General features: G+C 38.2%; 2 protein-coding genes across 4 annotated transcripts in view; both read left to right on the top strand.

Annotated features, from left to right (window-relative positions):
- fam189a1 (family with sequence similarity 189 member A1) overlaps positions 1 to 2,190 on the top strand; it is a 108,020-nt gene extending 105,830 nt beyond the window's left edge. For both annotated transcript variants that reach the window (XM_016571706.1, XM_016571707.1), the window contains exons 10-12: positions 904 to 969; positions 1,084 to 1,406; positions 1,564 to 2,190. In XM_016571706.1, coding sequence (XP_016427192.1) covers positions 904 to 969; positions 1,084 to 1,406; positions 1,564 to 1,779 — 605 coding nt within the window. In that variant the 3' untranslated portion in view covers positions 1,780 to 2,190. The remainder of the gene's footprint in view (positions 1 to 903; positions 970 to 1,083; positions 1,407 to 1,563) is intronic.
- A 701-nt stretch (positions 2,191 to 2,891) lies between these two features.
- golm2 (golgi membrane protein 2) overlaps positions 2,892 to 17,126 on the top strand; it is a 16,922-nt gene continuing 2,687 nt past the window's right edge. Inside the window, exons 1-8 of one of the 2 annotated variants that reach the window (XM_016571708.1) lie at positions 2,892 to 4,290; positions 12,851 to 12,905; positions 13,155 to 13,257; positions 13,405 to 13,495; positions 13,596 to 13,737; positions 13,824 to 13,907; positions 14,062 to 14,370; positions 15,284 to 15,412. In XM_016571708.1, coding sequence (XP_016427194.1) covers positions 3,964 to 4,290; positions 12,851 to 12,905; positions 13,155 to 13,257; positions 13,405 to 13,495; positions 13,596 to 13,737; positions 13,824 to 13,907; positions 14,062 to 14,370; positions 15,284 to 15,412 — 1,240 coding nt within the window. In that variant the 5' untranslated portion in view covers positions 2,892 to 3,963. The remainder of the gene's footprint in view (positions 4,291 to 12,850; positions 12,906 to 13,154; positions 13,258 to 13,404; positions 13,496 to 13,595; positions 13,738 to 13,823; positions 13,908 to 14,061; positions 14,371 to 15,283; positions 15,413 to 17,126) is intronic. The other variant, XM_016571709.1, reaches the window with a different exon arrangement.

Here is a 17,126-nt window from a genome sequence, read left to right on the forward strand (position 1 = left end):
CTGTACTTTTGAACTTTTCTGAACTATTCATCAAAGAATCCTAAAAAAGTAACAGTTTCCACAAGAATATTAAGCAGCACAACTGTTTTCAATATTAATAATAAGAAGAAATGTTTCTTGAGAACCACATTTTTGTATTTTAAAATTATTTCTGAATGATCATGTGACCCTGAAGCCTGGAGTAATAGCTGCTAAAAAAAAACAGCTTTGCCATCACAGGAATAAAAGTAGGCTAGTTATTTTAAATTATAATATTTCACAATATTACTGTTTTTACTGTATTTTGGATTAAAAAAAAATTTTTTTTTGAATATCAGTGTATTCCTGACTGTATTTTGTCCTATATTTATTTTTTGGACCACAATGGTACTCATAATTTTTTACCTCAATTGATTTGTTCTGTCAGTGTTTGACATTTAGATTTTTCCTTCAAATGCTGAAACAAAATGCAATGCCTAAAAGTTTCTGTGACTGAAGAAGTACATAAATATTTAATGAGGCAAGTGCTATTCAGTTTATTATTGGTTAGACTGGCCATTACATTCTAACACTATATAGTTTCACATTGTACACCTTTTGCAAAGCAGGCTTAATGACACAAAAGTAGGACTGAAGTTTCTTCAGTGCATGCTTTCATAACTCAGGGTTAAAATCAGTGCAAACTCAGTTTCAAAACTACAAATGGGAAATTTTAGTTTATCTGGGGTTTAAAAAGACAATAAACCGGGTTAAGCTCATTATGAAAACCACATATGTGTAACTTGTTGAGTTTATACAATCATTGCTTTGTTGTAGGTAGAGGAAAAATATATGATCTTTGCACATCATATCATACAGCATCATATTAAGTCATTAATAATCCATGAGCAATCTGGAAAACTGAGCATGTGATTTCACTTGCAGGTGACCCTTGTGCTCCTGCTTCTAAACATCCACCTGAGGACTCCCCACAGACTCCCTGTGATCAAGGTTGCACCTTATTTCTGTTTTCCCTGTAACACAGTATTCAAAAGATACAGTTATTCATTCTCAAGTAAAATTATGGTTATTAGAATAAACCTACTAATGCATTGCTTTGAACAGCATGTATGGAGCTCTCTGAGAGCACCCGACACCCTTCTGCCAAACAAAGCAGCCGAGGGGGCAAGAAGCAGAAGGACGGTGGAAATGTGGACATCCAACTCAAACCTCACATCCCTCACTCAATGTCTACAGAACGGCCACAGTCTCTCGCAGACCTCAAAACTTACAAAGACACCAAAGTGCTGGTGGCCAAGTTCCTGGAACACTCGAGCTGCAGTCTACCTCTGGAGGTCCAGCAGGTGGTCAACAGCATTAAATGTGTTATTAAATCTGATGAGAAACACATGGAGGAGGCCATTTTCAGTGCAAGTATAATTGATCAGGTGAATTTGGCATATTTTTGTGTATAATACATAATGCTTACCATATGACCTGAAATGAATACATTTACAGTTTTACTGTATGCTTTAATGGTTGAAAGTGAAATATCACAACTGAATTACGTTGGGGATGTTTGTTTTTCTCATATCCTTCACACAGTTGATGACACAGTCACAGAAGATCACGGGCAGCCAGAGGAAGCATGCTCATGAAGACCTGCATTTACAGAGCTGTGGAGCTTTGAGTTCCCCGTCTTCATCCTTGCGCCGTCCACCCAGAGGATCCAGTCAGACAGATGTCCCTGCTACCCTGGATCATCAGCCTCCACGCCAGCCTCAAAGCCACATCAGTGTATGCAGAGAAACTACACTTTGACCCTCCAGACTACAAACACTCTTTTCCTCATAATCCTCTGAATATGTGCCAAGGACAAGTCCCAACTCTCATCAGCAGAAAACTGTAGCTCTTGGAAAAACAAAAAAACAGTTATTATAGAGTTGATGCTCTCTCGTATGTAAAAAAAATTATAAGAAAAGAAAAGAAAAATAAAGAAAGACAGAGTGTTTACCTGCAGGGGTATATATTTTTATTTTATTGTCAGAAAAAAGTAAAATATTTGTTAAAGTGAATTTGCTACTGTGCTAAATAGGAGAGTGGGTCTGTAATAGACCATAGAAGATGACAACATGGATTTACCTCTTCATGAAACCTTTTTCTTTCTTTTTTTTTAAATGTAATACACAGCTTCTGCAAACGTTATGTGAATTATTGGACATACTTGGTCATTGTGTGCCACTGCAGGACAGAGACCTTTATGAAGCTGGATTATTCAACTTACCTCAGTGTGTAATTATTTTCTGTATTGCAAAATAAAAATGCGTCTGTTCCTATTTTTTTTTATAGACTACTATTTTAAGACCCTCAAGTCATTGTTTGTTTGATTGAGTTACGTAAGTGCAACTCTAACAGGGTCTTGACTCTTGAGTGTTTGTGTGTGCTTAGACTTTTTGTAATGGGCCCCAAACAAAGAGCAGACTTATTTCAGGTATATCTTGCTGTGATTATGCAGTGAAAATCCTTGTTTTTGGACTAGGCTCAGTCTGTGTATTTGCTCTGCTCAAAGTTTTGGTAAACCAGACAGGGAGGCTGATTATTTGTCACACTAGATGGCAACTACTTGTTTAAATCATTTGAAGATACATTTACTGTGGCTCTTACACTTTATAGCCTTAACTAACTGATATTTTCAATCAACCTCAGGCATTAAATGAATGTAATATATATATATATATATATAAAAGACATAATGAGCAACATCCCGGAATAGGTAGGGCTCCCATAAATGCGACGTTTTGGCTAATGATGAGAATGTTCATTCTAGTGCCATATACCTTCTCTTATTATATGAGCGTCCAATGAAAATTGAACGACAGAAGCAGTTACGCCCACAGCCAATTAGATTCGTCTAAAGTGTACTATTGTGTTCACGGATTGGTTGTTGTAGCTGTCAATCACGCTCCTCTGTTCACCTTACACGCTGGACGACATTTTTCTGGTTTTTATCGAGACATCCAACCTGGCAGTTAGATGATATACGAGATAAGGACACGATTACGAAATCTGATATTTTGCTGACGCGTTTACTTATATGTATATATACAAATACACGGTGTCTGCGCATGCACTCTGCAGGACCGAGAACAGAGGAGGAAGGCTGGAGCTGAGTTTCAGAACAAGCGAACTCTAAAGCTAGCGGTGTATGTACAGTCTATTCTGCATGGAAATGCATTTAGAGACGCGCTAAACGCATCATTCAGTTTGTTTATACGGTGTTGTTTTATATCAGGTGCATATTGTTGTGCATGTGCAGAATACTGTAAATCAGGCCTTGCTAGCGGTGTCAGATGTAACGCTAATAGGCTATTAGTGCTTTTTTGCTAATGGTAATAGATTTGTTTACATGCCCAATTTCGGGTTGGCCTTGTGTGTTTGTCATTGTGTGTTTAAAAGAAATCGGTATCGCGTTGTTGAACTGAAGCTAACGCACGGCTGTTGCCCCACCAGATTCACGCATGCTAAGTTACTTTAGCGAGGTTATAGCTAACATACAGCGAACGGTGCATTCAGAAGTGTATTTATCACACGAGCATGACGGCAGAGGTGACCGTAACCGAATAAAAATGCGTTATCAAGTGCTGTAGGATCAGGCGGAGAACGGAAAGCTCATGCCTGTGCGCCGTTAGCGCGCTTCAGCTCTCATAGGCCACGTCGCCTGTGTGTGTCGGTGTGTTTGATCTACTGACAGTGGCGTCGCATGAATGCAAACAAGGAAAAGCTTGAAGTCGCCAACTGTGCGGAAGGGATCCGGTGGAGTCGTCAAGTAGTTGTGTGACCAACTTCAGGACACTTCAAGGTTGCTGTAAGCCGAATGGGGAAGAACACAAATCTTTCGAGATAGATAACTTAGTAGAGCAGTGGCCACATCAATAGTTTTTCTTCTTTAAGTTACGTGCGGCGCTCACACAAAGCGAGGGATCGTAATCTCTGTTCGATTACGCGATGATCGGCTTCAGCGCGAATCGACGTGGAGGTCGCCTCCCGTCCTTCATTCTGATCGTGTTATTGGTGATAATCGTCATTCTGTCGTTTAACTACTGGAGTGTGTCCACTAAACACGGGCGGCTGCTGGACGAGGTGGCCGAGATGCAGACGCAGGTGAAGCGCACGGACGCGGCGCGCTCGCGCCTGGAGAAGAGAAACTCCGAGCTGATGATGCAGGTGGACACGCACCGGAAACAGATCGATCAGAAGGACGGAGACTACAGCGTGCTGGAGAGCAAACTACAGGCCAGGGATGCGCTGGTCAAAGTCTGCACCGATGAAAAGGTGGGTGAGAGAAAATGACCACGAGGGTTTCCTTTATACACATATACAGTGGGTTGGCTATAGAAAAGAATCACCCCCTTCAAAATAATCATATTTTGTTGCTTTGCAGCCTGAAATTAAGACATACACAGTTTTTGTTTTATCCAGCTGTATTTACTCAGTGCAACATATAACATCCAAATGAAAGATATAACACCAACATGTCAGAAAAAAAAATAGTATTTTGTTGAACCACCTTTTGCTTTAATTACAGCCTTTAGTCTGCTGGGATATTTCTCTGTCTCTACTAGCTTTGCACATCTAGACTTTGCAATATTTGCCCACTTTTCTTTGCAGAACTGCTCAAGTTCAGTTAAATTTGATGGTAAGCGTTTGTGGACTGCAGTCTTCAAGTCATTCCACAGATTTTCAGTGGGGTTCTGGGCTCTGACTGGGCCATGCAAGGACATTCACTTTTTTCTCCTTCAACCACTGTGTGTTTTGGGTCATTGTCATGTTGGAAGGTAAACCTTCTCATTGATAACTTTCTGGCAGAGGGCAGCAGATTTTCCTCAAGAATTTGACAGTATTTTGCCCCATCCATTTTTCCTTCTATCCTGATAAGTGCTTCAGTCCCTGCTGCAGAGAAACACCCCCATAACAGGATATGACCACCTCCATGCTTTACTGGAGGAATGCTGTTATTTGGATGGTGAGCTGTAGTGGATTTCTGCCAGACATATCGTTTGGTGTTGAGGCCAAATAATTCAGTTTTGGTCTCATGTGGCCTCAGAATCTTTAAGGTGCGTTTTGGCTGTGTGCCATGGAGAAGGTGATTAGCTACACCTTGCTATAAAATATAACATTCCGTGTAGAATTCAAATAGCTCCGATACATTTTGTGGTCTGTGCCGACTCGCGCATGTGATCCGCTCCGTGCTATTGTCTCTCTGGACCGGAGCAGAGTGTGTGCGCGGTGCGGTGGTTAGCGTGACACAGCGCGAAAGCAGACTTCTTTTTTTCCTCAACGGAAAGCATATTTACACCGTTTAAATCGTTCCCTGTCCCCTATATAGTGCACTACGTGCCATTTGGAGCACACTGCCTTTATAGATAACCTTAAAACTAACATATTGATACTAACAGCTAACACCCAAAAAAACTTTATTTAAAAACTTTGATTTCATGGGGACTTTAAATACAGATCTCCCGCGGGTCCTTAAAAACTCCTAAAGTGAGTTGTATCAAACTTAAGGCCATAAAAAGTTTTAAATACGTTAAATGGTATAAGAAATGTCTTAATTATAATTTCAAGAGGTCTTACAGTTGAGGACGGAAAGACAAGAGTGGCGATACGGCTGGATTAAACTTCAAAAGGCAATGATGTCATTGAATAAATATGAGCGCTGCACGTTTCAAGTCAAAATGCGGCGTGGATGTCTTTATTTGAATGTATCTGAAGGGAACCGACTGTCCTCAGAAACGTGTCATTGGCATTTTAATTTCATTTTACCTATAATTCCTGATAAAGCAGCGTTTATGAGCCGTTACCGGGGAAACCACAATATTTTAGCGCTCCTAAAGTGCCACCTCGTGGCAGAGAATGAATTTGCATTTCCAACAAGTCTTTCTTGCCATTTATGGTCAGATCAATACAAATATCAACTCGTTTTTACGCAGCAAACACATCGAGTTGTAAATGAGAAAAAAGTTAATGTGCCTTCTAAAAATCTAAACAATTAAGACCGTAATATTTATACGTTTTAAATTAACATAATTTATATGCTTGATTTATCCCTTTTCATAAAATGGTCTAAAAGCTGAAATGCTGTTGTATAAGATTTTTGTTTTTGTGAAAACCTGTATCTGAACTGTAAATCATGTAATTTTATGGCTCAATACTGTATGTTACCATAGACATTGTCCAACCCCACTCATACGGTGTTCATTTTACTTGTGCAGCTCTTAAAATGGGTCATAAATTGCCTTAAATTTATTTTTAAAAAATTCTGCAGATACCCTGTAAATAGTGAAATAAAATTCCTTCCTTCATATTTGTTGATATTTGTGTATTGAAAATATTTTTGTTTGACATTTAAACTCCTAACTGATTTTCTATATTTAAAAAAAAAAAGGTATTTTTTTTATTTGGGCTAGTTAAATTAATTTTCGTGCTACCAAAATCTGAAGAGTACCTGCCCGAAGGGCTACCAGGGATTTTGAAATTTTGCGAGCCCTGCTGTTATCTTGTCCCACACATACACAGTGCATTTAAAAGGTGATTACATACGTTTTCTAAAGAAGTAGGCAGTTTGCTGATATTAACTGATATGTTCTCTTTGTGCCTGTTCTACTAGTTGTGCCTGCAGATCAGTTTTTCTTTTGTGTGATGTTCATTCAGCAGGTTGCATCACAGACGGCAGCACTGACTTTTCCCATGTAAATTCTGTCCACAGATTTTTACAATTGTAAAGGGAAATTAATGAAATCTTAAAATCATGTATGTATATGTATGTGTGTGTGTGTGTGTAATAATACGGGTATACACCTTTAAGATGTTTTGTTTGTGTTAAGTTGGTCTTTGTGAGTAATGATATTATCCCACGCACCATTAACATCAGTACACTAAAAATGTGAGCTGACAGGACAGAGAGCATCCTGCCATGGTGCTCTTTATGGATTCAAGCCGTGGGGTTCCCTGTGGTTGTGTGACACAACTGAGAGCTCATGGTCTGGGCCCATCTGTGTGCCCAGGGCTGTGAGAGCCCCCCACACTCCTTCACATCTCCAGGTCTTCCTACACTGCCCTCTATCTCTCTCTTTCTTTTTTTGATATTATATCAACATAATTGTTGGGAGACTGTCGTTAATAGGGCTAGAAGTCAAATACCATTCATGTTTGCTTATTTTTTTAATAACATTTAGGAATATGTATTTTGAAAATAATTTAATTGGCATTCATTCCATTTATTGCTCTATAGCACTCCTGTTTCCTCTTCGATATCGTTTTCACCCTATGGTTTACAGTAAATGGATCAGTCATCTTGCTTATTGTGAGAGGAGGATGATTTGGAAGATGTAAAAATTTTTATAATTATTTTAATGATATAATTTTTTATAATACATTGATGTTTTTGCTATGTAATTTGTTTTTGATGCTCTCCTGCTCAGGGACAGCAGATGAAATTTAGCCTTGTAGCTAATTCTGGGGCAGTCTTTGTCCATTGTCCCTGTTAAATAAAGAACCTATCATCTTGGTTATTGTGTGAGGAGGGTGATGTGGAAGATGTCATTGTTGCAGAAGTTCAAATTTGAGACACATTTCTGCCTAGGTTTTTTTGTCTACCTGGAAAGGGGAATGGGATTTATGAGCATTGATATTCCATGTGCATTTGGATGCCCTGTACCTTTATAGATTGATGCCGTGCTGCAGCAAATGTTTGGTCATATTGCTCACTCAGGCCCCTTTACAGATTATTACCCTTTCACATTGATTGCCTATAGCAGTACTTGTAAAATGTCTTCTCGTAAAATGTCTTCTCGTTTTAGGAGGCACCCTGATGCTTTGCAACCTTGTACAGTCTGAAGTAACTGAAAATGTTGAATTATATGACGTGTCTTGTATTTTGCTTTATTTTAATTTTCTCATAAGGCATACAAATTTTTCTTTAAAGGGGTCCTATTATGCTCTTTTACAAAGTTTTGATTTTGTTTTGGGGGTGTACTAGAACAGGCTCTCAAACAAGGTTGTTCGAAAAACACATTATTTTTCACATATTTTACATTATTACAACACCTCTCTCCCCAGTCTGGCATGAACGGCTCGAATAGTTCCTGTATCAAATGAAAAGTGAAAAAGCATAATAGGACCCCTTTAATTTGTTTAAAGTTTCCTTTTGACCGAAAAAGTGCTGGAAAGTGGAAACCACCATATTTTCATGAGAATGATACAAAACTCAGTAAAAGGATTGTCTTGATAAAGCTGCTAGATCTTTAATACCTGTCAATACTACACATTTTGATCAACTGAAGCTACATTATGATATTCTCCTTAACTGATCATGGCAACTCTTATGCTTTCATCTTAAAGAGAGTCTAATTTTATACCTTTTCATGGTGTCATTTTATACCTCATTTTATCCATGTGTCATGGGTTTAAGAATAGGATCTGTTCCCTGCTGGGAATGTCACTATTGTCATTCTGTTTCCTGTTCTGTATACCAAAGGTGGAGACCTCATGCACACACAGACACACCTATCATTGACTTGTACTTTCCTGTTCACTTTTGCTTTATGGTCTGTCCAAGGAGAAAGTCAACTATTAGCATTCCCATTCATCTCAGTGGCAGTTGCTCAGATGACGTGTGCAAACTTGAGAGCACGCAACCTGTATAACTAGACCATTGACGCAGAAGGCAGCAAGTCAAGGGCTTTACAAATAAATTGAGCTCTGGTAAAATATGATGTACTCATTCAAATGTTGCTTGGGAATAAAATTGGTCTGAAATCTTGGTTACTAGTGAATGGTTGTCAATAAAGAAACATCTTCTTTTTTTTTTTTCTCTGAACAGTACCAACCCCATTATGAAAGATCATCGCCTTTGGCTCTTCAGGTTGTTTATGGTGAAACAAAGATCAGCCATATTCTTTTTGAATAATTAATCATTCTAGTAATTGTTTTATCATGTAGGAAATAGAATGAAGATGTGAAGCATAGGACCCTTTGCAAATAAGTGATATCTCACTAATGAAGTTTGTTGTGAAGCTTTTAGCCTTCTGGAGCTGACATGCAAATGTTGACAAAACTGAACGAACCCATTTTTGAGGTTACAGATATTTCAGTTCTAATACATTTTGGTGTCAGTTTGCAAACTGTGTAATTAACTGTTGTGGCATCATTTATTTATAAAATAGTTTTGTTAAATGATTGATTTCTATTCTGTTATACAATATTACCACAGTACAATATTTTTCTTATGGATAAAAATAGGATGGTTACAGAAAATGTCCAACCTGATGGATCAAAGTGATGGAATGATGAATATTACTTTTAAGTAATTGCAACCTGCAACCAGTGGTATTTGGATGGTATGCTGATCAGTTTGTCAGCATGCTCAAATGTTGATTTTAAAAAGGATGCACTTCATGCATCAAAATTGACCCCGTTTGCTTAAATGCATATTCCTGGTGTAATTGTGCACTATCCATCTATGAATGTTATTTCAAATAGGCTGGATAAAAAATGAAATCTCTCCCTTCCAAGTAATTGCCTCCATCCTGGTATGTAACAGCCACTTCATATTGACTTTAGTTTTATTTAATGTCCTAATTGTTATGGATGAAGATCAGTTCTCCAAGTCTATGGGTCTGTGAGTGGTTGTTGCCCTGAGCCAGATATTGTAAAAGACTCAAGAGTGGAAGTGGTTTGAAGTGATGCAGTGAGCTTCTGTTACTCTCTCACCTGCTGATGAGAAGGGTGCTGAGCTTGGCTATTTTCTCCACAGGGTGACATTGATGCTTTAATTACTGACCCCTCTCCTGTGTGTGATTCCTCCATTAATTTCTACTTTAAATCGGGTGACTGATCAGCCTAATAGTGGAATCAGCAGTAGGAGTGTGGTACGAGTTAGTGTATGGTTAGGGGTCAGTGTAAGGTCTGGCTGTTGCCGTTAGCTTTCAGTTGGTAGATGCCAGTTCGGCAACTGCCACTGAGATGAATGGGAATGCAAACAGTTTTCTCCAGGACGGGTATTAAAGCTCCATTAGGCTCCATTGTGTCTGAGAGGAACTGCAAGCCTCGACTTCCTCTTTAGGTGTCGAAAGAGTAATAAATGGAGGCGTATGTTTGGAAAACAAACACTGGAACCTCCTAAGTTTGCTGTCTCACTTTTTTTTTTTTTTTTTTACAAACCGATATTGATTGGATGAAGCACCAATATAAAATAGAATGAGCATGCATAGGCTTTGAGCTGACCCTTCAGCAGTGTTGGTGAGTTCTGTATACATTACACACAGTGCAGTAGACTGCTATTTTGCTGTATTTCCTTCTGCTGGTCTGCCGATAGCAGTAGCTCAAGGCTTATTGGGCCCCTGTAATGGCACATTGCTCAGTCCTTATGTCCGATTGCAGCTTAATTTGCCTTGCTGATTATCATCTTGTCTTCTGCTTTGAGCCAGAGGTCTGCTGTCAGCAAGCTCAAGCTCTGACTATGTCCACGTCCCCCTCAGTGATTTCAACAAGTCATCTTGATCACACTTCCCTCTGAGCTTCATCCTCTCAATTCTATCGCAAAATCACAGCCACCTCTTTTACAGCAGTAAAGCCCTGGAGATTGAATTCTCTTACTGAGTATCATTGAAAAGGAATTGGACAACAATACTGTGAGTCATAAAAGAGGCAATGCTGAAGAGTGTGTGTGGTACTATAGGCAGCTTCACACAGTCTCTCATGGGTTCAAAATGTCCAGGGGGTGGTTTGATTTCTAAATACAAAAAAAAAAGTAATTAGTAAAGAAGGATCAGTTACACTACTGTTCAATAAGCAGCACAACTGTTTTTAACATTGATAATATTATATAGAATATTATGTATACATTTTGTCAAGACAAACTTTAAAGTTGGCTTGATAAAGCCAGACCAAAAAGTTTTAAGTTTAAAAACATTGAGTTTTAAAAAGTTTTAATATTTATTAAATTATACTTGAGTATTGGATGCTGAAAATTTAAGCTTTGCTATTACAGAAATAATTTGCATTTTAAATATATTAAAATAGGAAATTTTCCTATAAGAAATAGTTCACAATATATTACTGTTTCTACTCTATGGTCAAATAAAATAGCTTGGTGAGCATAAGAGACCTCTTTCAAAAACATTTAAAAAGTCTTACTGACCCCAAACTTTTGAAATATATATAGTTTCGATTTAGAGATTATTCACCCACAGCTGCAAATGTGGGTTGTTGACTAATAATCAAACCTTGATTATAGCACTCAAAAAGTTGGTTAGTTATTTTAAGTATGGAAATTGGTAAAAGTATGGAAAAAGCGAAATCTAAGAGATAAAACAGTTGTATAAATTGTATAAAATAATGAACAGGGTTTCCACGTGTCCTGGAAAGCCTGGAAAATTGATGACTAATTTTCAAGTCCTGGAGAACACATGGAAAGTGAGAGAAAATGTAAAATGTCCTGAAAAATCTTGTAGTTGTCCTGGAAAATTATTACTAAAAAAAAAATGTAATTGTGTTTTCCTAAGAAGGAACAGTTTACCACTGGCGGTAACCAAGGAAATGCTGTATCGCTGCTGTTCCATAAGCGCCACCTGCTGTCAGAGGGTGCTGATTTTGTTTCTGTCAGATATGTTTTATATAGCATAATTTCACAAAGCTAAAGTCTGACTGTAGGGGTTTTGCTTCAGTATTTGAAATAACATATAATTTAACCTAAAATTACATCTAATTTAAATTAGAAACTGCTCATGTATGCAGCATGTTTGTTTGGATTGTGATTAAAATGCAGTGGTTGCCTCTAATTTTAAATGGCTACAGAGAGTTCAGCCTGTTATAGAGCAAAAAAAAAAAAAAAAATCTTGTTCATGTACTCATATTTTTATTCTGTCTTATCTCTTGCTAAAAGAAAAAAAAATTTACATATCGGTATCAGAATTGGCCCATTCCCTTGTAAAAAAAAAAAAAAAAAGATTTTGCCATGAAAAATCAAGATTGGTACATCACTACTGACTTTTGACAGTGTGAACATTGATGTGTTTCCCAGCATTCTATCCAGTGGTCAACTTTTAGAGAAGTATTTCAGTAATTCAGTAACTTGCTATTTAATAATTATGATTATTGTCAAAAGTAGGCATTAGTACTTCTGTACCAAGTCAATACAGAAATTTTAAAAACGTAACAATACCGGCCTTTCTGCAGCACTGGTAGTACTGAGTACAGCTGCTTTGAAATGCTTCTGTGCATATTTATATCGAATTCCATGAACATTGATATGCAGTGGCCAATCAGAGGTGTTTAAGTTAGGCAGAATCAACTCATTTTTCAGTTGACCCTTTTAAAGCAATACTTAAAATAGTATTTTCTTTATTATTATTATTTATTTATTTATTTTTTCAAATAGTTAAATAAAATAAATATTTCAATATTTATTTTATGGTACTGAAATTGGTTTTGAAAATCATTTGTTGTAATGTATAATTAAGAGCTCATATTAAAGAGCTGATTTTATAGTTAAGTCATGGCCATAAACTGTATGTTTTTAAAGACTACTAGAGGGAGGAATATATTACTTTAGAGTGTGATCCTTGTCGTTTATTCCCACTGTAATAAATAATGTAAATAAAAAATGTCCTGGAAAATGATCACTGAAAAAGAGTGGAAACCTGAAATATCATTTAGACAATTATGTATTCTATGCATACTGTTACATTATTTACCCTTTTATGGTGTTTTTTGTTTATCTATTTTGTATTGTTTTAAATAGCAAATTGGTTGTATTGCTTTTAGATACTCAGTTATTTAATTGGTTAAACTCTTTCCTGTTTTCACTTTTTTTTTTTTTTTTGGTTTTTTTAATAAGCTGCAAAATGATGTCAGTGCCCAGATGTCAGAGATTCACAGACTGAAAGGTAAGAAATGCTCACTAGAGAGTGCTACTTTTGCCTCTGAGTTAGTGGTATAGGGTTGTGGTGGGGTATGCAACTATTTTGTACATTTTCTCATACAGTGTTGTTTCTTTCTACTCCACACTGATGTAAACCAATCATGGTATCCTGCTGGCTGATATTTTTCATATTGTGTTGTTTTGGACTGCTGATCTAATGGGGCATGTAGTCATGTTTGTTGATGTGTGTGTGTGTGTTTTTACACATTTACAGAGCAAGTAAAGGAATTGAGACAGGAGGTCATCCGACAGGAAGACCAACTGAGGGAAGTGCGGAAAAACAGCACCAATTTGGAAAAGAAGCTAGAGTATGAGAGGTGAATATAAACACTTGTGGACCCAGACCCCCAGAAAAAGGGGTCTTGTTTTCTATGCATTTCCATTCCTACATTAGGGATTGTTTAAATTGACTAGACTCGTTGATCATGCAAATATAAATCTAGAATGTAATATGTGCATTGCAGCTTGCAGTGTGGCCGACAAATAGCTGAGCTGAAGGCCGAATATGAAGAGAGCAAGAAAAGAGTAGAAGAAGAGGCAGCAAAACTCAGACAGGTGGGATAAGAATGACTTGAATTCAGTCAGTTTAAACTGTAACTTGTCTCCACTAATACTCTGTATTTTGCATTAAAACAAAAAAACTTCCTCATTGCAGAGTTTATTAGAGAATCGTAAAGTGGACCCAGGGGGTCGAAAGTTGGAGGCGGATCTTGATCAACCCATCAAAAAAAAAGAGGAGGACACTGCAGAGCGCCACACAGTGGCTGCACGGCGAAATGACGGCCCAGTTCTTAAAGGTAGTGGAATAAACCTCAATAAGCAGATGCATAAACATTTTGGTTGAAAAAATCCCATTCTCTTTTTTCTATCACATACACTCAAGATGATCTGGGTAAACCTGGTAGCGATGCTGGCATGCCTGGCATTGAGGACAGTGAAGTAGGCAAGATAGAAGATGCACAGTTTGGTGAGTATCACAAAGTAAATCTCTAGAAGGTTTAAATGAACTACTGAATAGCCATCTTGCTGATGAGTAACGGAGAGAATAAACTCTAAAGCATGCTGAAAATAAAAGTTAATGTCTGTTACTTAATTCTTATTCACATTTCATGTTTCTCCAGCCCTAAAGAAGCCAGCCATCACGCCGCAGAAGCACATGGAGCCCGCAGAAGCTGCAGCATTGCTGAAGGAGGAGAGGGCAGGGTTCGGAGCTGGAGCTGGTGCCAGACCAGGGGATGATTTGGCCCGCGGGCAACCGTTGGACCGACCAGACATGCCCCATGATGAAAACCTGCATTTAGGGAACAACGATGTACCTGTGCAGCAGCAGGTTCCAAAGCCGGTGGCAGACAAACCCTTGCTGTTTGACAAAGATAATAAGGCAGGCATAAAGGCAGATGAGTTTGGGGAGCAGCGTAGACAGCTGGGAGGTGAGAGGTCATGTTTTATATGTGCTTATATTGCTCATACTAACACTTTTCAATTGTTGGTTGTCTTAGAAATGTGATGCAGGACCCAAATATATACACACACGCACACACACACACACACACACACAGCTACTATGCAGGCAGTAAGGATTACATTATTGCAGGGCACACAAGGCAAAACTGTATTAAAATGACTCTTCATCTTTTTCAGAAAGTATTTTTTATTAATACTTTATTACTATAGGTGCAATTTTTTACATAAGATTTCTCAATTTCTGTATGATATTACCAAAAGCTTTGGTAACACTTTATTTCGATAGTCCACTTTAGACATTCTATTAACAGTAAGTAACTTTGCATGCACATGTCAAATACATGTCAACTAATTCTCATTAATTTGCAACTACATGTCTACTACCCTAAGTCTACTCTGAGAGTTAGTAGACATGTAGTTGCAAATTAATGATAATTAGTTGACATGTATTTGACATGTAGTTGCAAAGTTACTTATAGTTAATATAATGTCTAAAATGGACTATCGAAATAAAGTGTAACCAAAGCTTTATCAAAACACTATTTGCTCAAACACTGATATTTCCTTTAGACAATGCAAATATAGCTTTGTGATTTCTTTGTACTGGGGGAGCCATGTAGTAGAACTTCTGTTTTTTTTTATTTATTATGTGTCTTTTTTTTTCTTCTTCTTCTTTCCTTGCTGCGGAGAAGCTGTCCTGTTTTCATCTTTCTTATTTTCTATTTGACCCTGTCATTAATTGAAGTTTACATTTTTACTTTTACTGTTTTTTCACATGGGAATAATGGAGATTAGAGTCAAATCATTAAGTGGCATCCCTCTACTTACAGAAATGTAACTTTTTAATACCCAGTGTTGTTTCTGTGCTTGTTTCATTAGCTGAGGGTTTAAAGGCAGAGGGAGTTGGACTTCCTCCTCCTCCTAACCCGGCTCAGGTCCTTCCCAAACCCATTGACCCACACAATGGCAGAGATCACGCGCCCGCTGACATTCCACGTCACCGTCAGAGTGAGTATTAAATTGTACAAAGGTGGGGATGGGTGCAGTTTCTGAAGATGGCGAGACAAAGCTTCAGCTATCCACTTGCTAAGTCGCGACATATCACATACTGTTTCCTGGTCCAAGCCTACTCTGTTTCAAGTGAGAATACTATCTCAACAGACATTTATGAGCACCAATCATTTATAGTGCACCTCTAAGTTAAGTTTTCTTTTTTTAAATTACAATGTTCACTACAGTCTCCGGGCTCAAAGTGTCCTGGACATTATTATTTAAAGGGGTCATATGATGCGATTTCAAGTTGTCCTTTCTCTTTGGAGTGTTACAAGCTGATTATGCATAGATAAGATCCCTGAAGTTGCACAGACTACAGTCTCAAAACCAAAGAGATATTCTTTAGTTTTTTGAACATTAAAGCATCTCAACATACTCTGTTACACCAAATACACAAAATAATGATCTTTAAAAAAGCATCATATGACCCCTTTAAACAATTCAGAAAAGGTGTCAGACATTTGTCTGATAGTGTTTGGACCCAGAAACTGTGACACATGACTTCAGACTTAGCAACCGGATACTGATATTCCCATAATCTCTTAACCTCAGACATCACATTTACGTATAGGTGGTTGGCAGTTTCCATAAGGTGCTGATGGTTACCTTCATGTCTTTAGGCCCTCCCATCTTAAAAGAATAGTTCACACATAAATTGTCATTCAAAACCTGATTTTATGCTTTGCGTAAAACACAAAATGAGATATTTAGCGGAATGTTTTAAGCTGTGGAAGGTAATTCTTTCTGTCAAGTTTTAGTGTTCCACTTAAGAAAAATAAATACGGTTAAAAAATGACATGAGGCTGAGTAAATGATTTTCGTTTTTGGGTGAACTATTCCCTTAAGGCTCTCTCTGGGGTTTGATGCAACAGAAGGTGGCACCATTCAAGCTAGTTCACAGCCTTAAATCAGTTCCTCTGAGGTAGCAGATGAATGCGTGTATATGAAGCCCAGGCAAGAGCATATGTGTGTGTGAAATACAGATTGTAAAGCTGTATGTTAGATTGGGTTCTCTGCTGATTACAGCGATGCCTGACTTTGCTCCATCTGCTAAACTCCTCCACACCACCATCTACCCCATCCCACCCAGCCCTCCTTTCTTCTTTGTGAACTCCTCTACCACCAGCTCCATTCCTCAGTTGTCCTCAGTTGATTTTATTTCCTTTGGGCCTAAATTATGGCATAATCAGTTACTGTCCATGTAGTCTTATTGTCCTTTCTTAGCTCTTTATTCTTGTGAATATGCTTCTGATCTGTCTGCCTTTAGCCTGTGTTATACTTTCCGCATGAGCAATCCGGACGTGTACACGGACAGCGCGGACGCGGACTACTTGTATTTATACTTCCGAAAGCATACGCTGTGTTCCATACATGCGTAGTAGATCGGCATGAACAATAAACACACATGTGAACAAAGAATTGCCCAGAGTTATTGCACATCTGGCTGTCTTTATATTGTTTTATCGACGGATTGTACAGGTTCGAGTAGCAACGGGCTTCTTCACACAGACTGAGGATGCGCAGTAACCTACTGACAAGTCTACGGACAAGTACGCGCGGTCACAAAAAATGGGAGGCACGCGGATGTCCGCTCAGAGCCTCCACGCACACTCTCCGATGACGATTTTTACATCACGCATACCATAGCGGACCCTAGTGGACTCGCGGA

Source organism: Sinocyclocheilus rhinocerous, unplaced genomic scaffold, assembly GCF_001515625.1.
Source record: "Sinocyclocheilus rhinocerous isolate Xijiao unplaced genomic scaffold, SAMN03320098_v1.1 scaffold591, whole genome shotgun sequence".
Classification (NCBI taxonomy): Eukaryota; Metazoa; Chordata; class Actinopteri; order Cypriniformes; family Cyprinidae; genus Sinocyclocheilus; species Sinocyclocheilus rhinocerous.